Below are 23,399 nucleotides of genomic sequence, written 5' to 3'. Positions count from 1 at the left end.
AGGATTTTAACGGCACCTAAACATTTCAATTAAATAATAATTTAGCTAATGAGAATTGTTATTACTCTATTTTAATATTCTTCTATTAATAAACAAAAGATTCTTATGATTTTCGGTCTTTATATTAAAAACAAAAGATCTTTGCTTGTCAATATGCAATGGCCCTTTTTTACTATATTTCTTTAATTTTCACATGACTCCGGAGGCAGAAGATTAATTCCGAATGCTATCAAACTCTGTATTCTATTTACAGTCACCATTTAGCACCTTTTAGACACTGTGCTCCTATAAAAACCAAACTTTTTTTTTCTTCATATATATTTGACCCACCCTAGTGTACAGTCTATATTGGTTAGGTTAGATTTTAATATTAGGTATAAAAAGTGTAGGTATCGCACATGGTTGTAAAAACGTTTTATTTTTTTTTCTTTTGAAAACAATTCATTTCAAAGTGTCTTGAGCATATCCGGGCGTTTTGAGTTGGATGCCAGTTTAATCTGCCCGTACACTCAGTCCATTTATTATTTAAAAAACGGTTAATTCGGAAAACTGAAAAAAGTGGAAAATTTATTTAAGTGCTGGTAGCCCCAACGAGTATACTCCAACTATTTACAAAGGACACGAAGTGTGGCAACTACCTGACGTAGGTAACATGATTCGCAATTTAGTCGGTTAGCACTGAAAAATATGTTTGGAATTGTCGTATTTACAGTTTTAATTCATTGAAGATTGCTTATTATTGACCAAAATACACATTCGAATGAATAATTCTTGAACAAAGTTACTGAGTCGTGACAAAATAAGCAACTTATTTTGTCACGACTCAGTAACCACCAAGGGCTTGGTGGTAAACAAATAAAACCCGATACGCAAATAGAGACAGAAAAACTGATACTCTGTTTCGCTCGCACTAAGTATTTCACGCTAATGCCTTCTCTCTTTAGTTATTATTGTTATTTTAGAAACTCATCTAGTTCTATACTCTATCTACGTAATTAGGTTATTTTTGTTGTCATCAAAGACAGCCGACTTAATATTTAATAAGTAATAACTTATTATTAGTTATTACCGTAGGTTATTACATAAAAATTATGGGACAGACAAAAGTATTAGTGTGAATCTGTGGAGACACTATCATTGTCAAAACTCAAAGATCATAAGTCATAACCATATAATATTATAATCGGTTATTAAATGACGGGAAGTAATTATATAAGATAATACGACAGACCACATCCAAAAGCGATAACATCAAACACTATTTATACAATTATTATACCATCTCATGCGGTAAATAAGTCTAATAATTATAATGTATATATGTATTTAATCTAAGCATTCATCATCTAGATTACGCTAATAGTCAGTTGTCATTTCACAAAACATGACACTTTAGCTTCAGCATGAGAATTGACTTCATTATTGACAGTTTTTCAATTTTATTTCCAGAGCTCGTTTTGTGAAAATGTAAATACAAAATTATTGCAATTTCAGTTATGGCGGATTCTGAGTTGCGATTAGACGTACTTCATGCAATGGGTGATGAAAAAGCCGATCCTAAAGAGCAAATCTATCTTGAAGAAACATTTTATATTCTCTCCAAGATGAAATCTGTGTTTCGGGTACGCCTAACGTCGAAAGGTTTATCTTTAATAAAAGAAACAGACGATAGTTCTAAGGAACAAACAATTTTACTACGCGATATAATAGGTAGTAAATGTATGAGAAGTAAAAGACGTCGTGTCGGTGGTGGTTCTTGTGTGTGTACCTCTCTTGTTGGTAATCAGCAACTAAAAGTTGTTGATGAAAACAGCGGCGATCTTGATGAAAATGATATAAGTGCGTATCTATATATTTATGCTTACGTTTTAAAGCAAAGTCGCCGTTCTTTAAAGCGAGAACGCACAACAATTACATTGAGGTTCCGGTCGTACGACAAGTACGAAGATAATAACAAAGAAGCGCAGAAATGGAGAAATACTATCAAATGTTTGTTGATGAATGAGCCAGTTTCAAATATCCCTTCAAATATTGAAAAGAAATTACTAGTACTGTTAAATCCAAAGTCTGGGTCAGGTAAAGCAAGAGAATTATTTCATACCAAGGTAGCTCCAATTTTGCAAGAGGCTGATGTTCCATATGATCTCCATATAACCCAATATGCCAAATATGCTAAGGAATTTGTTCGTAACCAAAATGTTTATAATTGGAGGGGGATAGTTGCTGTAGGTGGTGATGGGGTTCTTTTCGAAGTTCTAAATGGAATGTTTCAGAGATTAGATTGGCAGCAAGTATTTGCTGAAGTACCATTAGCTGTATTACCATGTGGGTCTGGCAATGGCTTAGCTAAGACTATCTGTCATCATTTTAAGTAAGTGGAATTTGTTTGTTGCAATTAAAAGCATTTTAACATTAACTTGCCTACTACAAAAATATAATTAGTTTAGTAGATTACAATTTACAAAACATAATCTTATCAACAAACTTTTTCATGGATTAATAAGCATTTTTGTTATCATGCTTGTAACAAATGTTTTATTAACAAGTTCAATAACTTATTTTCAAGCACTACCTTGTTAGCTGCACAGGTTTTAAATTTGATAAAAAATATTAATGTCTTATGATTTAATGAAAATTGTTTTTGCGCCATTTAATTAATTACTTATTATCAAAATTACTTTATTACTTCAATATGTATATGGTTCTATGTTACATTAATACATACGTCTTTAATTAATATCAAGCAATAAATCACATTGTGATTGACTTTTAAACTGTGAAAAATTCAATGAATGTAGAATCAATTATTGCATGGTTTAGTTCCAGTGTAAACTGTTTCATTTGCATTGCATGCATGAATATCCAGAAATTATTCTGAATATTCAGGAATTATTTTATAAAAATAACCTTAATTTAGATAAGAATATAAATTGTTATATGTGAGTATTTGGTTTATAGTAATGATTTTCTTACAAAAACTTTTTATAATATTTTCTAATCTAAAGCTGATCTTTAGTAAGTTTAAAATTTGTTAATTGTTGGATTTAAATGATTGCTTTTTGGGACATTAACTTAAATTATGATACATTAATTAATTCTTAATTGCTCATGACATTTAAAATCTATTTTAAAAAAAAATAGGTTTTAAAATCTTTAATAATTATTATTTTTAATTCGTAAGTAAGTTTGTTACTCTATCTTATGCTATTGAACTAGCTATGTTGACTATTCATCTTCTGTATACAAAACTGTCTATCTTCCCATATCAACACATCTTAAACCAGAAGGGTTATAGCTTTAAAAACATGTATTTTTGAGATTGGCAACACAGACGAAAGTAATTCTTCTATATAAAAGGTTTCAATAAGTGAAATTAGCTTGGTATCACTATGACCTATGGACCAAACAAAACAAAAACTGATATTAGACTAAGGAATAATATTACAAAAATGAACCTTAAATGAATTATTATAGAGTCGATAACAGTGTTTGGGTTAATCATTGTTGTGGTAATTCCTTGAAAAAATACGTGATTATTAAATATATATATAAAATATAAATTACAAAGGAAATTAATTATTACTTAAATAAATTGTTTATTTGTCTATATCCTTATAGAAATTTTACTATATTTTAAGTATAAACTTTTAAAGTTCATTGACTTCAGGTTTCCGAAATCCGACGGAGCTAATATTTTGTTACGAATCATACTTTCTCTTGTTCCAATCCAAAAGTGTAACACAGATCTATTAGGAAATAGACTTCCGTAAACTCGCTTATCATTGGATTATATTCCTAAAAATATTATTTAATTCACGTTCTAAAATTGAATTATAAGAAAATACTACATGTATTTTGTAGTCGAAAGAAAAGAGCGTACAAATTCCCGAAAGGCCAGCAACGCACTCGCGAGTGTAGATGTCCAAATGGGTCGATTATATAAAGTTTATTTTCCAAAATTCCTCGTTATCTGTATACACAAATTAATCAGAAAAACTGCGGCAGGTGTAAAGATAGATTTATAAACTAAAATTCTTTGACAAGTTCAAAATATCGTCAATATAAATTTAAATTTTCTACAGTGCTATTGACCGTAAAATAATTCACAATAGGACTTTAAAAGCAATGACGCAATTCCGAAATCAGTAAGAAAAAATATACATTATAATTATATCTGCAATAATAGTTTTAATTGTGTTGGCTCGGTGAAAATGAACGATGATTACTTCAAGGTTTACACAATGATTGTGTTTCGAAAACAAAAGGCGGTTAAAACACTAAAATGTTTAAATTGCACAAACATAGAAAATTCCTAAAATGATATAACCAATTTTAAACTTCACTACCAAGTAAATAATCGTATTTTTTAATTGATCCAATTATAAGAGAATTGTTTTAATGCCGCTATCATAGAAACAATAGTTGTTAATGTATAACTTACGACGTATATCATCTTATTTTATGAATGATAAAATTTTACAAAGAGAATTAAGGCCGTATTGTTTTCCATGTCGTTCATTTTATAGCTCACAATCCCGGTATTGGTGATTTATTGAAATGTTTGAATTAGTATCCAAAGGCAACTAATAAAAAAAAAACTGGCGCTACAATCTTTTAGGTCTGCCCTGCGATTCTGTAACTCACTTTTCGAACTCACACAGCGGTTTTCGCATCGGCGGTCGCTCTCAAATCAGTCGTGAAGCAGTCATTTTATGATTTGGCATTCTGAAAAGGTGGGCGCTTGTAGTTTATTGTGATGATTGAAAACCGCTGTGTGAGTTCGAAAAGTGAGTTACAGAATTGCAGGGCTGGGCTAGATTTATTATCTGTTTTGTGATCATTTGCTTTTTCTGATAGGCAAGTGGTATACCTGTGTGTCTTACACACGCCGTCGAATTTGAGTTTAAGTCATGCCGGTATCTTCACGATGTTTTCCTTCACCGTACGAGCGAGTGTATAATGTGCTCAGTTGGGGTTCGAACTTACGATCTTAATGCAAGTTGCACGACAAAGCCACTAAGCCTAGCTGTGTTGGAGATGTTAAAGAGTTTATATAATATAAAAAAAGGGTTTTAAAGTATACCTTTCCATGCTTTGTATATGATTTCGTCTGGCGACCAAAGTTATGTTTTATGTACACACATTTTTAATTACGTAATTCGCGTGGGACGAAAATTTATGCAACCTACACAACTGGTGGTTTCCACTATTGTAACTTACTCTTTACATTTATAATCCCAGATTATGTAGACTAGCAATTGATGGTGAAAATACATTAAAAGAATTACAAATAATTTTTCAAATAATTTTTCTGAACAAAACTGGCGCAGTAGTTAAGGGTACAGAGACAAATGCGTGATCTAAAATGATAAAGATTTAAAGGAATTGTTATTGTTTTAGTGAGCCATTCATTCATCAAAACATGACGGGGCTATCTCTGGCATTAGCAAGAGGAAAATCATCCCAAATTGATGTGGTCAGAGTTGAAACAAAAACGGATGTAAGTATCTTCAATATCATTTTTGTATTTAATATGCAAATCATCGTCATTCACGAAGTTAATTATAGTACTCGCGTAAATAAAAAATATTGCTATTGAATTTATTCTAACTTACCACATACTATTTTTGGCGGGCACTACCTTGTTTACAACCGGCACCCAATACCACTAGGTTCTCCAATCCAGTAGGCGTAAAGGACGGTAACGCACTCGCGAGAAAGGTTCGGAGATTCTTCAATAGGCACACATTCTGTGCCTACTTTTGTATCCGTTCTATGTTAAACGGGAAACAAAAAAATTATTGATGTGCCTAGAATGTTTTGAGTTTGTTCAAAGACACTTAAAAGATATCGTAGAATCAACACAATAATAATATTGCGTTTTATTGTTTCGGTAAAATACTTTCGACTACAAATCCCTGGCTGATATTATGCAACATATCTTTAGTTGTTAGGAATTCTGGAAGAAAGTCATTTTAGTAGTTAATTAAATGAAATGTGAGTTTCATCTCGTTCTGGAAGATTAAATAACTTTTTTACTGTTGCGGTTTCGCGTTCGGACGGAAAGGCGCCGCCACTTCTAGGCTCGTTTCCTTGTTTAACCACAATAGACAATAATCATCTGAAACTAGCTTTTTCGCAATTTCGTGTATTTTGGCAAGATTTTTTTACGACTTCTCCAACGACAATCGTTATGTTTTAGGGAGCGTAGTAAGTAAGTACGAACCAAAATTTGTTACGTAAGTATTACGTAACGAATTTTGGTTTACTTTTGGTAGTAATTTTGGGGGGGGTCCTTTTGTAAAACGTTACGATGTGGGGCAGGGATTGAATTACGCGTTATTGTTAATATTATTTTCGACTTTCCCGTACCTTACACCACATAATGGTAACTTTTATGTATAAAGAGTCACTAGGTGGTCACGAAACGTTTTACTACACTTGGGTACAGAAAAACGTTACGGCGCGTTACATGGGGGGGGTCCAATTATCTCCAAAAATTGACGTAATACTTGAACGCTCCCTTACTCAATTCAGATAAAGCCATAATGATCTTCTATCCACCTTTTTTTAGAGTGCCCTCTTCTCCATCATCCCCTCGATCCATATAGTTGTCTTTAAAGTCCACCTTTTATCTGTGTATCTTGCTATATGCCCCCCCCCCATTGCCACTTCTGTTTTAGGGCATAATGTAAGGCATCTATAACTTTTTTAGGTTTTTACTTTATGTATTCTTTTATTTTTAGTACGCTTCTTTCTATTGCTTTCTGGCATGCTACTAGTTTGGTTTTTATTTTAGTATTGTATGTCCACGTTTGGCAACCGTATGTGAGGGTAGGTAAGATATTAGTGTTCAAGACAATTTTGGTGAGGGGGAAATTGGCTTTTTAAGGTTTCCTTTAGGGACCAAAAGTCCCAGTATCTTCAAGTGATAGTCGTTTACCTAGGTATATGTAATTTTTTACATATTCAGATAGCTGACCGTATTTATGTCGATGTATCGTATGCATTTTTTATGTATTAAGTAACGCTTTTTACAATCCATTATTAAACCTAGACACGTCGCCAAATGATTAATGCCAGTTATAAAAGGATTATCATTTTGACTCACGTATCTGTTTTGAATACAAAGTTTTAATTATTTCTAATTTGTTATCACTAACCGTTAATCTACCAAATAACGTATCAAATGGCCTTTCTGATAACTACGATATTACGCAAAGGATTTTAAATAAATACTATTTTTACTATAATAAAGAAAGAAAGAAAACATTTGTTCGATCTCTTTATTTCTGCCTCTATCAAAGAGATGTAGATGTACTGATTAAAAAGGTACAGTGAAACAGAAATCATCGCTCCGCATACTATTTAGTACGGGTAAAATATACAAAATTCTGTTCCGAGTAAGATACTTGATGCGACCCTATTACAATTTTCCTTTGTTATACAGAGCGATAAAACCTAGTTTTATACGGGGAGGTCAAGGTTTTATGCAATGCTTTTGTTTTTCAAATATATGTCTCAGCTTTCAACAAGTACAATTGAAATATTTTTATTATCATGATGACTTTGTCTATGAACTCAGAACTAGGTATATATTTTAACAAGAAACAAATAAAGTTAATCAATGTAATGCGTTGTGCAAATCTGATTGTTTTATTTATTTATTCCGTAATCCTACAGCTAACATAAATAATATATAATAAATAGTTATACTGAAAATATAGTCAGAATGGAATAATACATTTAACTACAAAAAGGCCCAACATTTAGAAAAGGACACAAACAAATAAAAATTATTCAATACTAATACCTAATTTGCTTGTGTTCTGTGATAGTGTGTATGTGGGGTATGCTCATGAGGCAGGTGATTTTGCGCTATGGATATTCGTAATACTCCTTTTAACCATATTCCGCGATAGCTTAAACAAGTCAAGGCTTTAATATTGGTTATCGTTTTATTCGTTGATACCCAACAAATGTGCCAAATTAGTCAAATGTATTTGTTTGTAATAAATGACATTTGGCAAGCTTTTGTACCATTATTAAATGAATTTATTCTATGTATGCAATATATATTCGATTATGCCGTCGAATGAGGGAACGAAGTTTGGGGGAGAGGTTATTTGTTCTGCTGTTTCACCTTCAAATATAATGTTACTATTCAATTGCGTTCATCCGTACTAAGTGTTATTAAGTCATAACGTTCCTTCTATGAGCAAGCGACATGTGTTGTGCGGATACCAATTATTCTCCATTGATCCTATTACATCCTCCTCTCGTGCTAATCTAACGCATATTTATTGCGCTGCTCTTTATTTACTTCGTGGAATACGAAATTGAAACCGTATCACCTCTCATCCGTCGTTCCACAACTGAGCGTTTTTTAAGGAAGTTTTAGCCGCGCACCACCACTATGTGGAACCAGCTGCCCACTGAAGTATTTCTGAACCAATTCGACTTAGGGTCCTTCATGTTAAGAGCGTATCAATTCTTAAAATGGTCGGCAGCGCTCTCGCGAGTCCTCTGGCATTAAGACACTCTCACTCTCTGGGCAGTGGGCGGTGGTATCACTTAACTCCAGTTGAGTCTCCTGTCCGTTCTCCCCCTATTCTATTTAAAAAAAAACCTTCATGGAAAATGTACAGTGCGGACTTTTGATTCTGTTGATCGCCTAAGGATTAATACCATGTAGTTTCGTTTCAAATTTCAATAAAATGTCGTGTCGGTAGTTTCCCTGTATTTGGGTACTTCCCCTTCAATTCGAAAAATTACGCACCATAGATTAATTATTCCGGTAATAAAATACTGGTCTTTGTCGCTGTTTCCATTGACAAACATTGCTTGCTTGCTTATCCAACGTATCTGTCTGATAATTAAAACCGTAAACGTAGATATTTGTTGTAATCTACCGCTATCTTTTTTTTTCAGATAATGTTCTCCTTGCTATCGGTCGGTTGGGGATTAATTTCGGACATCGATATAGAAAGCGAAAAACTTCGTTCAATAGGAGGCCAAAGATTTACATTGTGGGCTCTCGCGAGAACCGTTGCACTTAGAAAATACAAAGGTGTGCTTAGCTATGCATTGATTAAAGATATCGGTAATCTACCTAAACCCAAAGCAACTATCTTCGGTCGAAGTATAAGTCAAGATGGCGCCCTGGATTCCCCTGAAACTGAAGCGTTCTTCGACTGTGATGAACAAACTGAAACGTTTATGAGTACAGAGAATGGAAAGAAACACCACAGGGTAGACTCTTGGTATTCTGTACATTCGAGGAAGACGTTTTACAGCGCTCGCGGTTCTGATTACCATAGTATGACAAGCGCTGGATCGGAATTACGGTCGCCTGTCCAGGAACGAATGTACGGGCCGGCTTCACACCTACCTTCACTAATGTCAGAACTACCCACTCATTGGGTGCAAGAAGATGGCGAATTCGTCATGGTTCACGTTTCCTATCAATCTCATATAGGCGAAGACTTTTTATTCGCGCCGCACTCCCGACTCGCCGATGGAGTTATGTGGATGCTTATAATCAAGGCTGGCATAACGAGATCGCAAATATTTTCGTTTCTTTTGAAAGTGTCTCAGGGTAACATAGCGGATATAAACAATGAGTACATAAAGATGGTTCCAGTGAGTGCATTTAGAATAGTTCCCGAGGGTCAAACGGGTTACATTACAGTAGACGGAGAACTGGTGGACTATGGTCCCATTCAAGCCGAAATATTTCCAAATATAGTAAATATCCTTGTACCCGATACCAAATAACCTCTAGTAGTAATAGTAGAAAGTAAACTCGACTGAAACAGTCGCTGAGAAAACCGAGCCGACGCGAAACTGTTGTGCAATAAGGCATTTGTTTCATATATACCTAAAAGGTTGTGCCAGATGTTATATCAAAATTATGTCGATGTTTTTCTATGTTATTTAATTTTACGTTAAATAACTTGTGATATTGAGAGTACATTTCATTTTTGTCTATCTAACGACTAGTCAAAAAGTGGTGAATAGTGCCAAATTGTGCAGCACTTTAAATTCGTATTAGCAATTATCGTACATATAAATGAACAGCTGAGGTACAATTATTGTTAATTATTGTGTACACGTTTCGTAAGTAGAGCAAACTTGTGCTAGATTGATAATCAATAATTATGTACAAATCCTAGTTTCTATATAAAGGCATAAGTTCTTGAGAATACTTGTCTAAGAATTCCGCAAATAAAATATCACAAATAATCTTTATTCAAATAGTAGATTATAAAATTGATTTTAGGTGTACAAAACACCGGGGTTCATGTTATGAAATTGTTAAATTTAGTATCGTCTTATAAGGTGAAAGATAAGCTTTATTATATTTATTCCAACTACTATAATAATAAGAGTATGTACCTAATTAGATTAGTATTGTAAATGGGTAGCTTGGTTCTTGAATTATTAGATAATTTGGGGTTAGACATATACTTAATTTTTTAATTATTTATTCCCTATATTAGGCGGTATTAGAATAATTTAAAGTTTTCTGTGATAATGAAGATTTATTTATGCCATAATTCAATGTGTTAAAATCCCCACTTATGCCTAATATTATATAGTTTTGATGAATTCTTTTTGATAATTTTTACAACAAAATTAAGATTAATGATAATAACTCAAGGTATCTAAACAAGGCTGTAATTCGCATAAATATTGCTTTGATGCTTAAATAAGTTAATATTAGGATTTGTGGTTTAAAAATGTTCAAATTGTTCCGAGTCAAATTTTATTCACTTTTACAGGCCAAAAATACCATTTAATCATACATTTGAGTATTACAATTGTCTTGTTTTGTTTTTTTAATTGTGATAAAAACATCACAATGCTATTTAAGAATATATTTTAGGCTGTAAGTTAAAGATATGGTCTTAAATTGATTAAACCATTTTCGACAATAACTACATCATTGTCCATTTTAGATAATGTTTTATTTTGGCAAAAAGCACAAAAATTGTCCAAATATACATATTTAATGTTGCATTTAATTTTATGTAAACTATTTTAACATTCCTAATTACTGTTTAAATTTTGAAATTATTTTGAGCTCTATTATAGTATTTTATTACAAATTTGTTCTAAAGTTTATTAAAATCTATAAAAGGTAACTGAATAAACTTTATGATTTTAATGTTTTTTTTTGTTACTGGTATAATTATGAGGAATAGTTTGGTAGAAATGAAATAAATAGTCTTGATTAAATCATATAATCAAAAAATGATATTAACTTATAACAAAGTTTTTTTAAACATGCTATATTCAATTGACCAATTGCAAAGAAAATGAATTTTTATGATAGAGAATCAATTGTAGTTTTGTCACCAATCTAGATAATATTGTCAAGTTAATTTGTTAGTGTAAACTTCTTACACAATAATGAAATTATTAATGCTAGAATCTATTGTATTAAAAAGATAAAGTAAACTGATATCCAAGTTATACAAATAAACTGTATTAAACCCAGGCTAAAACATTGGTTCACATTGTTGCCTGACATTCTGCAAGTTCTAAACATGGCTTTCATAATTAAAACAGTTAAAGAAGGCAATCCTTCCAACACCAAGTTTATCTGCATTACAATGTTCATCTTTAGTATTGAAATACTAAGCATGTATATAAAAAAGTTATTAGACCATTATAGCAATAATTGGTTTGCTTTTCTTATAAAAAATTTCTTTCAAGAATTACAAACAAAGTAATTACTTATTGAAACAACAAGTAAACTGCTTGCTGTGGTTAGACATTAAATAACAATACCAAACAACTCTTATAATAATATGTATTATAAATGTATAAAATTAATATCTAAGACTATTCTTTAAAAATAAATTACCTTTTACCTTAATTTTAATGAATCCAAACTATCAAGTAAATTTTGAACTTCAGAGTCAACTTGCTCCCTTGTACTTATATTTTCTAACCTTTTACAAACAGATTCTAATTCTCCTGAATCTGCTTTTTGAATTTCCATGTACTTCAACATCATCTCAACTATTAGACGGATTTCACTGAGCAGTTCCTGAGTTGCATGAAACCCTGGCCTCATCTTTATGAGCTTCAGTTTACTCTGTGCAAGCTGTAAAGGAGTACGGCCATTTTTATCATTAGAGCTAACATCTGTTCCTGCACCCAGTAAAGCTGTGACAACAGAAATGTGGCTTGTACAAGCAGCTAAATGCAAAGGTGTATTTCCAAGAGTATCTTTTATATTTGGGTTAGCACCATATTTGATAAGAATTTTAACAACATCAGTGTATCCACGGCAAGCTGCCAAGTGTAGTGGACTCCTCAAATGTTTATCTGTGTAATTAGGATCTGCACCTGCTTGCAAAAGCTTCTCTACTAATTCTGTATTGTTTGTGCCAGCAGCAAACCTAAGCTTTTTGTTTTTAGGAAAGTATGATAATAGATTGCAGTTTCTATATTTGCGACGACAATGCCTCGCATTTGTACAAAACTTTATTTTCCCAATATGATCATGCGCTTCACCAAAAAAGTCAATAGGCATGGGTAGCCCAGCAATGTTTATTGGTATTGGTGGAGGGCTGAATTCGAAAACTTGATGAGGATGATCAAATACTGTATTGTCGCTACTTTCGTTGCCAGTATCGACTCCTGAATCGGCCATTATATCGCGTTATTCTTTTAAGATTACACAACTTGAATACACGTTTAAAGTAATATGAGGGCAAGGCGAATAAACATAAAGAAAACTCGAAAACAACATGAATTAAACCTGAAATGAAACCATAAACTTTCACTTTTATTAAAATCAATATATCATTTGTCAATTGTCATTTAAATAATAATAATAATGACAGTTTTTTTTTGAGCTTATGGCCTGGTATCTAGACATTTAGGCCAAATATTTGACAGTTATATTTACGTACCACAGATAGAGATAGATAGACATTGGTATTTTTTACAGAATATCACCGACTGATAATATAGATCTTAAAATATGTTTACCACAGAAAGCTAAGTAATAATTATAAATGAAAACGTCTTCGTCTACTTTTTTTTAAAATTAGGCTTTCATTATTTACTAATATGAATTTACCCTAGACGAGGCATAACCATGCCTAAAATGTGAACTTTTTTCAGATGGAGCGTAGCAGAGTATTGAGAAATGAAATAAAATTTAAAACAGCAATATTTAAATCCTATCTTGTTTATTTTTATAATTTTTAAATTTTCAATAGGTATTCAATTTTTTTCATGAAACACTTTAAAAACTTTATCCATAACTGATATTGCAAAATCCACATCTTCCTTGTTGATGCACATAGGTGGCTTAATTCGTAGCACCTGCAAACAAAGTATTAATGATATTTATTTATATTTTAACAATTGGTAAAATTAACATAATACTAACATTATTCCATCGACCACCGCGACCGATCATGACTCCTAAATCCTTTGCCATCTCCAAAATATCTGCCACATCTTTAACTTCAAGAGGATCTTTAGTACCGGGCCTGACTAATTCTACACCCAACATTAATCCTTTTCCTCTAACATCTCCAATCACGGGATACGACTTTTGTAATTCCATTAATTGCTCAATAAAATATTTTCCAACAATTTTGCTATTCTGTTGTATATTTTCTTCTTCAATCACCTGCGTAAATATGATTAAATTAAATGTCTTCTTTTGATTTCGGAATTAAAAAAGAAAAGGAATAAGCATTTTAATAATATTTTCTACAGTCTCCATAAAATATTCCTATAATGAATCTCTTTTTTTATTGAAATCACTTAAAAGAAAAGCAATTGCAAAGAAATGATTAAATGAATTTAAAGAAAGAGAAACGTACGTCTAATACCGCCTTTCCAACTGAAGCAGCAAGAGGATTCCCCCCAAATGTATTAAAATACGAAGCTTTCTGGTGTGCGTCAGCTATTTCTTTTGTCGTTACAACAGCGGCTAGCGGAAAACCGTTTCCAATGCCTTTAGCCAACGTAACAATATCCGGCTGAATACCATGATCTTGGAAACCCCAGAAGTTATCACCTGTTCGACCGAAACCAGTTTGTACCTGTGGAATGTGTTTGACGTTGAACATTAAATATATTTTTTTACCTAACCTCAAATACATAACATTTTTGTTATTTTTTTTGACATTGACATTTTTGCCCAATGCGAATTCATCACACAATTTAGCTGAAACTAACTAAACATAAATTATTACTTTACCTCATCAGCTACGTATAAGCCACCATAATTTTTAACCAATTCCCTAGCTTTTCTAAGGTAGCCCTTAGGAAATTGTACAGCTCCATTAACTCCTTGGATTGTTTCCGCGAAAAATGCCGCTATGCGGCCCTTTGGCACCGAATTTTCTAGAAGCTGAAATTAAGTGGTGAATAATAATAATAAGTAACATGGTCAGAAAGACCTTTAATATGTTTTTATATAATACTTTGAAATTAGGACTGCTTATTAACTAATTACATATGTATGATTAAAAACAGTTTAGCTTTAAAATTTCAATATTTTGTAATTATAGCAATTAATACTTACTTCATTAAGTTGATGTATATATTTGTCTGATGTCACACAATCTCCAGGACATGAGCATGCACCAGGAACTTGAGATAATGAATCTCGACAGCCTCCCCAAATTCCCCGTAATGGATCCGGTAACATAGCCTTAAAAAACCTATATTTACTTTTGTGTTTAACGTGATTCTATTACATTAAGAAATGTGATTACGAATGTTTTACAGAAGAACTCAAAATGCATCATATTGGCGACACTTACGTGGTAAAATCCCGATGGCGCTGCCATCGGAAACCGGTATGCCTGAGTAGCGGTTAGCCCTAGAAGGGAACTAGCGTAACCATGGTAACAGCTTTGTAGCGAGATAACATCATGATTCCCAGTATATGCTCTAGCCAAAAGAATTGCCAAGTCGTTCGCCTCACTACCGCTGTTCACCAAGTAGACGACCTTTCACAAAATATTCGGATATGGTAAAATACATTATAAAAATATAAAATGTAATCAAGAAACATTTAACACCTTAAGATCTCCAGGAAATTTGGCTGATAACTTTTCCACGTATTCGTAAATCTTTGGGTGTTTATAAATACTTGTCGTATGCCATAATGTGTCAATTTGTTGGTGCAAAGCCGCCGTGACTGTCCTAAAATATACAAATATGTTGATTGAGGATAACAGAACCTAGTGAATGTTCAAGGTATAAGTACAAGTACAAGTACGATAAGTTTGCTAAATGTTTATATTGTCAATATAATAATTGATCCTGTGAATTGGCTATCTCGCTAAAACAACTTAATTATTAAAATTAATGACAATCAATATATTTTATAATAGTCTTCGTATTTATCGTAATCCTTGTGCTTAATGAGCTTAAGTCTTTGGTTAGTTTAATGTTGCGTTTTGCGCTGTCTTACCGATGTTCTAAAATTATTGATGTGTAAGTATGTGTCTAAAATTTGTAATGTCATATTTTTTTCGTATGCTTAAAGCATGCATGTTGAAACTTAAAAACTTATAAATAAATTACTTACGGATGACAATGCCCAACAGATACAGTTACAATGCCAGCAAAGAGATCCAGGTACCTTTTACCCTCATGGTCAAACAACCATTGCATATGCCCTTGGTGGATCACTAGGGGCTTTCTATAGAAATCTTTTACTACTACTGAAATATTTTCAGATTTTAGCTTGTTAAGTTTTTCAATACCAGGACCCTGAGAAAAAAATATACTGAACATAAAAATTTATTACAAAAATTATAATTTTATCGCCGTAGAATTTAAAATTATTTCTTATTATTTTAATGTCCGAAAAGTGTATAAGTTTTCATTAGATCAGCATCATAATGATTATGATTAATATATTTTAACAGTAAGAGTATGCAAAACTTTCCCCCACTTTGACAAATCTGCCCATGTAACGCCAAGACTATTGCCTATATTAATTAATTTAATTTGAGTTACATTTTTAGAAATTTTACAAGAATAAATGATATTTGGTAAATTACTAACACAGTATTCTTTAGGTGAAACGCTACATTTTGGAAGCACGGCGGTGCTTAGGCCCCTTGGTATACGCTGGTATAATTGAAATAGTTCTGTAATTAATAAAACAATTTTAGATAAATTTAAAATATAATAATTTTCTCTCTTGAATCTATATTTAATAACATAAAAATAAGTTCAAATTAATATTAAATCAGTCTCAACAATTAATTTTAAATCGAGTTGCAGTCGTTATCAGCAATTTATATTAAGAAACAGATAAGATATAATACCACATAACACGTACCTCTCTTAGCCATTGTTATTCAAAAATGTTAAACAATACCGGGCACTGAAAATGACCTTTGACATTCGAATAAATAACAATATTAAGGAAGGTTTAAAATGCATTACATTGTACATTTAACTTATAATCGATTGGACGATATAAATTCTTAATTTATTAATAACTACTAAACTAACGAGGCTCGTTAAAGCTAAATATTCAATGTTAAGTTGAATGTTACAATTATTATGAGTCATTATGATTGGAGTTTTAGTAAAAATGGTATCTAACCATATTCGGCCTTTTAAAATGTAATCAAAATTAGATTTTTTTCATAAGTAATCATCATTATATGGTATATGCATTAATTGGCGCCTACTGACTCTGTCTTCGTACCCCACTTTATACAAATTTCCTCTTAAATTATAAAAAAATCTTAGACTTATAATAATAAAATTATTTAGAAAGGCAAATTTTTTTATAAATATTGATTCAAATTTAAGATTTTTCATAATTCTACCGAAAAAGATCGCACTTTAGAACATATTATTTTAATGGAAGGTATGTTCACATTTTCTTGTGAATTACTCATGTTGTTAATCAAAAATGCAAGTACTTTTGATCTAATTTATACTAGCTCATTAAATTTATATAAATAATTTCTCCTTAATCCTAATTTAATTAAATGGATCCATACCCATTACCGGTTTTTTGAGTCAGTATAAACGCTACAGCGGCACATCACTATTGACAGTCTTACCTTCCACGTCAATCGAGTTGTAAGAAAAGTGGCATTCGTGAACACCGAGATTTTGTGGTGGCGGCTGCAGATTTATTACGTGAAGTGAATTCCCCTAAGCTGGCATTGAATTAGTATATTTCTTTAATCTTAGTTATATTTAGAAAAAAATCAAAATGAAACTCATTTATCTAACACTTCTAGTACTACCTGCCGTGCTTTTGTGCTTCCAAAATGGTAAGTTTATATCAAATTATATATTTATTTTAGAAAGTAAGCTTTATTACGTGGCACGTTCACTTTTATTTAAAAATTGTTACATAAAATATGTGTAATATGAACAATATTGGTGATTAATACCCTATAATGTTCTTTTAGTATTTGACCAACCTTTCACATTTGAAATTACTCAAGGTGTTCTCATTTAATGTTTGCTAAGTAGTAAACAGTAGATTGAATGAGCCATTTTCCTTTTAGTTTTAAAATTTATACTATACTAAAGGAACATGATGTACATTTAAAAACCCATTATTATCTTACATACTTTAATTTTAAAATTATACTATTTTTTTAATGATATCTTGTATTTTAAACTAAAATACAAGATATCATTAAAAAATAATGTACCTGTAACCTATTTTATTTTTCATTGACCAGTGTCATTTAAATTCTCTTATAACATGTACAACTTCACTTTCATCTGTGTTACCATATATATGAGATTTTAGTTATGTCTTGATAGAAGTTTCACGCAACCACTGAGTGTACAGATTTTAATTACTCTTTTCAGCAAACTCAGTATTTGCAAGAGCAGAAGAAGATGAATTAGATGATGTAGTAGACATTGAAGGTGAAGATAGCCAAGTGGTTGGAGATGATGTTATTGAAGATGACGAATCTGTAGTAAAATCATCACAAGATATTGATACTACCATATTGTTTACTAAACCCATCACCACCTATGGTGATGTTGCTTTTGGTAAGATGTGAATGTAAATTGTTAATTCTAAAGCAATTACATCACTTTTTGTATTTTCTTAAATATATGAAATAACAAATATAATTTTAAATTGTTTATTGTAGATCTTCAAGCCGGTAATCCTGTTGAGTTCCTTGTTGGTTTTACCAATAAAGGATCTGATGACTACCTGGTTGAGACAATGGAAGCCTCATTCAGATATCCAATGGACTACACTTACTATATTCAAAACTTCACTGCTTTGCCGTACAACCGTGAAGTAAAACCTAAACAAGAGGCTACCTTTGCTTATTCATTTATTCCCAATGAAGCATTCGCTGGACGACCATTTGGTCTCAACATTCAGATTAACTACAAAGATGCTAGTGGAAATTCATACCAGGTACATAATATACAGTTTCCTAATTGGTATACAAGTACAAGTTAGATATACTTTATGACCTATCTTTTAAATACATTAAGTGAAGTGTACCATATCAAAAATGATTAAGCACATGATAAACATATATATGTGTCCTTAAAGGTTTTAACCATTTTTTGGTATTACTTCAAATGGTTGTTAATGAATTCATAGTAAATATACTAAACATTTCTGGACCTTACCCTATTTAATTTTCCAGGAAGCTGTCTACAACCAAACAGTAAACATTGTTGAAATCTCAGAGGGGCTTGATGGAGAAACATTCTTCCTCTATGTCTTTCTTGGTGCTGCATGTGTTCTTATCCTTGTGGTGGGCCAGCAAGCTTTATCTTCTCTTGCCCGTCGCAGATCACCCAGATCAGCTCCTAAACCCCTTGAGACTGGAACTGCTAATGATGTTGATTATGACTGGCTCCCTAAAGAAGTTGTTAATCAGCTCAGTAAGTAATCATTTAATCATCAGTAATCATAATAAATATAGAAAATAAAGAATTACTTTAAATCAAATTTAATTTTGATAATAAATATTTTTCTAAGCCTTTATTGAAGATATACAGTCTTTTGAATGAGGAACAAGTATGTAATTTACACAATCTTTGTGTTACTTTCACTGTTTTGAGGTTATGTAACTGAAGCTCTCAAAGGTTTTTGGAACAATTTCCATTTAATTGATGCTTATGTAATACACACATATTTTATTAAAATTCCAATTGAATTTAAGCTGTTTCAAAGAATAGTGCATTCAGCCTAGTATTATATATAAGTATAGACAAGACTTGATAATATTTACTTAGTAATGAAATTATTTTGTACTAAAAACATTTTTTATTTCAGAAAAATCACCTAAGACACCAAAACAATCTCCACGTATGAGGAAGGCGAAGAGATCAGCCGGCGATGACTAATTTAATTAGTGAATTTATTTTAAGTTCTGAGCTCAGCCAACAGGCAATACTATAGTTTGTCAATTAAAATAAGAATAAAATCCTAAAAAAACTAGAAATTAAGTAATAAATTCAATAAACATAATGCAACTACATATTGAATATTAGCCTTCTTTAAAAATACATAATTGTGTTCAATATGCATACATTAAGGCCTAAACTGAAATAACTGTTATGTACTAAGTTCTTGTAATTAATATGATGATAGTCAAAAATGGGGAACATTTCATTCTTATTTTATTTGATGTAAACAGAACAGACTGTGTGTTTAGTTTAAGTGTGAGAGTAAATTATGGAACAAACTGTGAGGGGTCCTCGCAATGAGCTGCGGATATGAGAGACATTAAATAATTAATATTAAAAATGTTAAATTTTTATACAAAATTGTTTGAATTATTATTTACTAACTAGTAGACACCCTCTTCACAACTGTACCTACTGCTAATCAGCTGGTGGGCCACTAGATTCCTCAGGAGCTGGCTGTTAATAATTGTTTCCATTATTTTGGAGAAGGTTATAAGGGACAGATCTGAGCGATCGCCTTTTTTAGGTATCGAAATTGAAAATATAGGAAACACAATTGAACCTCAATTTACAAATACTGTATATTTGCTGTAGGTTATCAACATTATTTGTAAAGAACCAATGAGTAAAATCTTTTCTATCGGGTTAACTGCTCAAAGGTGTCAAATTTCCTATTCTTCTCAGCTTATGATTTCATATTATAGTGTGCCTAGAATGCCGTCCAGCGTGTTGCGTTAGCGTATTAAGTATTTATTACATTTCGTTTAAAAAAAACGGTTAAATAAAGGTGAGATTAGTAAATTTTATAAAGCATAACAATTAGTTATCTACATTTATGAGAAAGAATAATTCATTTAATCATAATTTATTTATTGTTACTGCCAAATATAATCAATAATGTATAATTTGACCTATAAATATGTTTTAAAATAAAAACCGAAACTATCGATTAATGTTTAATGGGCACAGATTATGCATATTTTTTCTGAAAAGTGGCAACACTTCGTAACAAACTTGTCAAGTTATATCTGTGACCAATTTCTTTTTCGTACACGCTAAATTGTGTTGCACGTGTATTTAGCGATTCCGCTTGATATCTATTAAACATGGATAAACCTAACGTTCTTGCCCGTGTGGTTAAAGTTCTAGGTCGTACCGGTTCCCAGGGACAATGTACCCAAGTTAAGGTCGAGTTCATCGGAGAGACCAGTCGTCAAATCATCAGGAATGTTAAGGGTCCAGTGCGTGATGGAGACATTCTGACGCTACTGGAATCTGAGCGTGAAGCTAGAAGACTAAGATAATCAGGTATATATGATGAAAATTCGTTCTTAAATATCATTAAAAGCTAAAGTAATGTGTTTTTGTGCATAACCTATCGAAATCATTATTGTGGTGTGTGTGGTGGTGTAGGTGTTGAAACCAAACTAACTTGCCCATTTTAAATAAATTTTAGTAGCCATTTAATAAGAATGCTCAATATTTGTTATCTCAATAAAGTCATTTAATCACATTAATGTTTTTCTTGTTTCAGATTGCTAGCACCTCTAGGTTAAGGCTTTCTATGTATCAACTATGTAATCCAAATTTTAAGTGAACTACAAAACCGTCAAAGATACCATAATTACTATTCAGCTTGTTAAATAAACCTTTAAATACATTTGTTTGTTTTCCTCATCCTCAATCTTATTACATTTCTTCATTCATATCTGCTTTCACAGCAGAACAAATTGTAAGTATTGTAATGACATGACAAACAACAGACCTTGCTCATTCTATTGTGAGTTTTTAATAGCCAAACAAAAATATTTTGATTTTTAATTTTAGACCCAAATATGCATGCAAACTTGAGAAATATTTTTAATATCATGCAGGCTGTTATTATTGCTACATATTATATTTACAAATGGTGATCATGATTGCTAGAAATTGCACGCAAAACTATGTTAAGGGTTGCTCTGGAACGAACATAGATTAATTCTTACTTTACAAGGCCAAAGTCTTAAATACACCAGTTTTTATGCATTATTATCAATAATTATATAAATAAACACTTTGATGTGAAAGAATGTATGTTGCCTATGTGTAAGTCCTTCCTACTAATCTATTTCATATTTACTAACTACATAATCATAGCAGCAGCATTTACACCACTCCCTTTAAATACTTATATTTTAATTTTTACAATATTATTTTGTCCACAAAACATTGCATTAGTTTTGTATCAAGTTTATTAAGTGATTGATTCCACTTGTTTAATCCTGGCTTTTGTAAGTCTTAAATGGGATTTGCATTGAGATTGTAATTGAAAACTAATAACACAATATTATGTACATACATACACTTTAATTGTTCAGTTATCTAATAAAAAAGCAAATATACATTTTGATAAGAATTTTATTTAATACTTTATAAATCTACTTAGATTGCTGTATTACATACATAATGAGGTTAATATACCAAACAGAATTAATTTTCCATTTACAAGAATCATTGTAGATAATGATTTATATAAAGTATTAAGGAGAAGTCAATATTTAAAAACATTTCTATGTGAAATTGATATCTATAGATAGTAATCACAATCCATATACACCTATTAAATATAACTAACAATAACTGTACAATAATCACATATTATTTAATAATCAACACAACAATGTTAAATAAGTACAAATCGGCACATATCCACACGGGACTCAAATAACAATTTTTAAAAAATATGAACGAAAAATACCTTTATATACAAAAATATTTGTAATAACCCTGTTGGTTAGCGTGATATCACAAGAAGTATTTGGCTGAATGTTTACTTCGCTCACCATCTGGAATACTTGATTTTATGCACATCGGGATATCGTAGTTGTAGTTTTTACTAAATTTCGTACTTCTCCGATTCACACTGACTGCCCCAAAATAAACAATTACCAATGCCACTGTAGCAAATGAGAATTACAGCAGCCATAAACACTACGCTACATACCGTGCAAGGTTTCCTCTCAAGAAAAAATCCTATCAAATATAACACCATAAACATGACGTGTGTATTAATTAATGCAGGGTTAACAGGTTTTGGAATTAAGAGCACAGGAATTAGCCATTGTAAGCAATACATTTTGCCGGTGTCGTATACACGATTTCAATTGATTACCTCACACGTATAGAATCACAAATAGGTGATATTGATATCGCAATCAACATATTCTGTAAATAGGATACAGTTGTTTAATGAACGCAAATAATGCTAAGGCTCAAGGTACTCATTTCATTTGCGTAGGAACTAGAAAATTACTCGACAATAATAAATAATGTTTTACGGTGACAATTTTGACATTGCAAACTGGTGTCAGACATCACTATTCACTGTCAATCATTTTAGGTGTTGCTAGTCGTAAATGTATCTACTATAAAAGTATCCCCAAGTTATAATCACTGCATACGTATCTGTGTGCGTTTTCCAATTACAGAGCATAATGCGACTCAGTGCCGCACAATGCCGCATAATGCTGAAGCTTAATTGGAACGTGAATTAGTTTTCAAATGAATCAGCAGAGTGCGCTAAGTCAGTGTTGAAAAAAAAAATGTTCTGAATAGAGTTAGCAACCTCATTAATGTATAAATAATGTTGTTAACAATAATAATTGGTTGAAAACTTTTTAAGCTTATTTTAATAATCAAATTATTTCATTAACATTTTTTTACTCAAATAAAAGAAAACCTTTAAAGAATATAAGGTTTTAACAAGCTAAATTAACAGTAAAATATTTAGTTTCATGTAAGAAGTTTACATCATTTACGTTATGAGTATTTTTTTAAAAAATGATTTCTAAAAGAATTATATACTTTTTCAAAACCATTGCAATGTTTACAAAAGTATAATCCTGTAAATTAAATTTGTAAACAGATCCGAATTTTAAAATAAAATTGTATTCATATTTTAAACGTGGAATTTAAAAAAAGGAACTATTTATACC

The 23,399-nt window shown here is 31.5% G+C and overlaps 6 protein-coding genes across 7 annotated transcripts; 3 read left to right on the top strand and 3 right to left on the bottom strand.

The window, feature by feature from the left end:
• Nucleotides 1-1,413: 1,413 nt before the first annotated feature.
• On the top strand, nt 1,414-10,183 carry LOC125057569 (sphingosine kinase 1-like). Its single transcript, XM_047661346.1, has 3 exons — nt 1,414-2,371; nt 5,401-5,500; nt 8,932-10,183. The coding sequence occupies exons 1-3, from the start codon at nt 1,497-1,499 to the stop codon at nt 9,775-9,777; spliced, it is 1,821 nt and encodes a 606-aa protein (XP_047517302.1). The 5' UTR covers nt 1,414-1,496; the 3' UTR covers nt 9,778-10,183.
• Nucleotides 10,184-11,230: 1,047 nt separating this feature from the next.
• Nucleotides 11,231-12,836, bottom strand: LOC125057573 (ankyrin repeat domain-containing protein 54-like). Its single transcript, XM_047661352.1, has one exon. It carries the CDS (start codon nt 12,665-12,667, stop codon nt 11,876-11,878), a length of 792 nt encoding a protein of 263 aa, XP_047517308.1. The 5' UTR covers nt 12,668-12,836; the 3' UTR covers nt 11,231-11,875.
• Nucleotides 12,837-13,194: 358 nt separating this feature from the next.
• On the bottom strand, nt 13,195-16,436 carry LOC125057570 (alanine--glyoxylate aminotransferase 2, mitochondrial). The gene is made up of 10 exons (XM_047661347.1): nt 16,340-16,436; nt 16,060-16,145; nt 15,578-15,762; nt 15,066-15,189; nt 14,805-14,993; nt 14,564-14,692; nt 14,237-14,389; nt 13,857-14,078; nt 13,415-13,660; nt 13,195-13,347 (listed from the first exon to the last, which is right to left on the bottom strand). The coding sequence occupies exons 1-10, from the start codon at nt 16,350-16,352 to the stop codon at nt 13,246-13,248; spliced, it is 1,449 nt and encodes a 482-aa protein (XP_047517303.1). The 5' UTR covers nt 16,353-16,436; the 3' UTR covers nt 13,195-13,245.
• Nucleotides 16,437-17,103: 667 nt separating this feature from the next.
• LOC125057572 (translocon-associated protein subunit alpha) lies at nt 17,104-19,785 on the top strand. 2 transcript variants are annotated; one of them, XM_047661351.1, is made up of 5 exons: nt 17,104-17,294; nt 17,848-18,036; nt 18,141-18,418; nt 18,657-18,901; nt 19,292-19,785. In XM_047661351.1, exons 1-5 carry the CDS (start codon nt 17,234-17,236, stop codon nt 19,302-19,304), a joined length of 786 nt encoding a protein of 261 aa, XP_047517307.1. In that variant the 5' UTR covers nt 17,104-17,233; the 3' UTR covers nt 19,305-19,785. The 2 variants fall into 2 exon arrangements, with proteins under 2 accessions (XP_047517307.1, XP_047517305.1); XM_047661349.1 differs by having other exon boundaries at nt 17,105-17,294; nt 18,657-18,897.
• A 669-nt stretch (nt 19,786-20,454) lies between these two features.
• On the top strand, nt 20,455-21,085 carry LOC125057271 (40S ribosomal protein S28). Its single transcript, XM_047660862.1, has 2 exons — nt 20,455-20,733; nt 20,960-21,085. Exon 1 carries the CDS (start codon nt 20,532-20,534, stop codon nt 20,727-20,729), a length of 198 nt encoding a protein of 65 aa, XP_047516818.1. The 5' UTR covers nt 20,455-20,531; the 3' UTR covers nt 20,730-20,733; nt 20,960-21,085.
• Nucleotides 21,086-21,804: 719 nt separating this feature from the next.
• Nucleotides 21,805-22,768, bottom strand: LOC125057269 (bladder cancer-associated protein). The gene has a single exon (XM_047660861.1). It carries the CDS (start codon nt 22,538-22,540, stop codon nt 22,301-22,303), a length of 240 nt encoding a protein of 79 aa, XP_047516817.1. The 5' UTR covers nt 22,541-22,768; the 3' UTR covers nt 21,805-22,300.
• Between the last annotated feature and the right edge of the window lie 631 nt (nt 22,769-23,399).

Source organism: Pieris napi, chromosome 16 (assembly GCF_905475465.1).
Source record: "Pieris napi chromosome 16, ilPieNapi1.2, whole genome shotgun sequence".
Classification (NCBI taxonomy): Eukaryota; Metazoa; Arthropoda; class Insecta; order Lepidoptera; family Pieridae; genus Pieris; species Pieris napi.
The sequence above is the reverse complement of the archived record's forward strand: the minus strand, read 5'-3'. Positions and strand labels throughout refer to the sequence as shown.

What these genes read in the sequence shown, in the direction of transcription:
- LOC125057569 (XM_047661346.1), top strand. Translation starts at nt 1,497, where the DNA reads ATGGCGGATTCTGAGTTGCGATTAGACGTACTTCATGCAATGGGTGAT. An exon ending in ACTATCTGTCATCATTTTAA is followed by an intron (nt 2,372 to 5,400) that starts GTAAGTGGAATT and finishes TTATTGTTTTAG; the next exon opens with TGAGCCATTCATTCATCAAA. An exon ending in GAGTTGAAACAAAAACGGAT is followed by an intron (nt 5,501 to 8,931) that starts GTAAGTATCTTC and finishes TTTTTTTTTCAG; the next exon opens with ATAATGTTCTCCTTGCTATC.
- LOC125057573 (XM_047661352.1), bottom strand. Translation starts at nt 12,667, where the DNA reads ATGGCCGATTCAGGAGTCGATACTGGCAACGAAAGTAGCGACAATACA.
- LOC125057570 (XM_047661347.1), bottom strand. An exon ending in TTTCACCTAAAGAATACTGT is followed by an intron (nt 15,763 to 16,059) that starts GTTAGTAATTTA and finishes TTTTTTTCTCAG; the next exon opens with GGTCCTGGTATTGAAAAACT. An exon ending in AATTTCCTGGAGATCTTAAG is followed by an intron (nt 14,994 to 15,065) that starts GTGTTAAATGTT and finishes ATTTTGTGAAAG; the next exon opens with GTCGTCTACTTGGTGAACAG.
- LOC125057572 (XM_047661349.1), top strand. Translation starts at nt 17,234, where the DNA reads ATGAAACTCATTTATCTAACACTTCTAGTACTACCTGCCGTGCTTTTG. An exon ending in GCTTTTGTGCTTCCAAAATG is followed by an intron (nt 17,295 to 17,847) that starts GTAAGTTTATAT and finishes TACTCTTTTCAG; the next exon opens with CAAACTCAGTATTTGCAAGA. An exon ending in CTATGGTGATGTTGCTTTTG is followed by an intron (nt 18,037 to 18,140) that starts GTAAGATGTGAA and finishes TGTTTATTGTAG; the next exon opens with ATCTTCAAGCCGGTAATCCT.
- LOC125057271 (XM_047660862.1), top strand. Translation starts at nt 20,532, where the DNA reads ATGGATAAACCTAACGTTCTTGCCCGTGTGGTTAAAGTTCTAGGTCGT.
- LOC125057269 (XM_047660861.1), bottom strand. Translation starts at nt 22,540, where the DNA reads ATGTATTGCTTACAATGGCTAATTCCTGTGCTCTTAATTCCAAAACCT.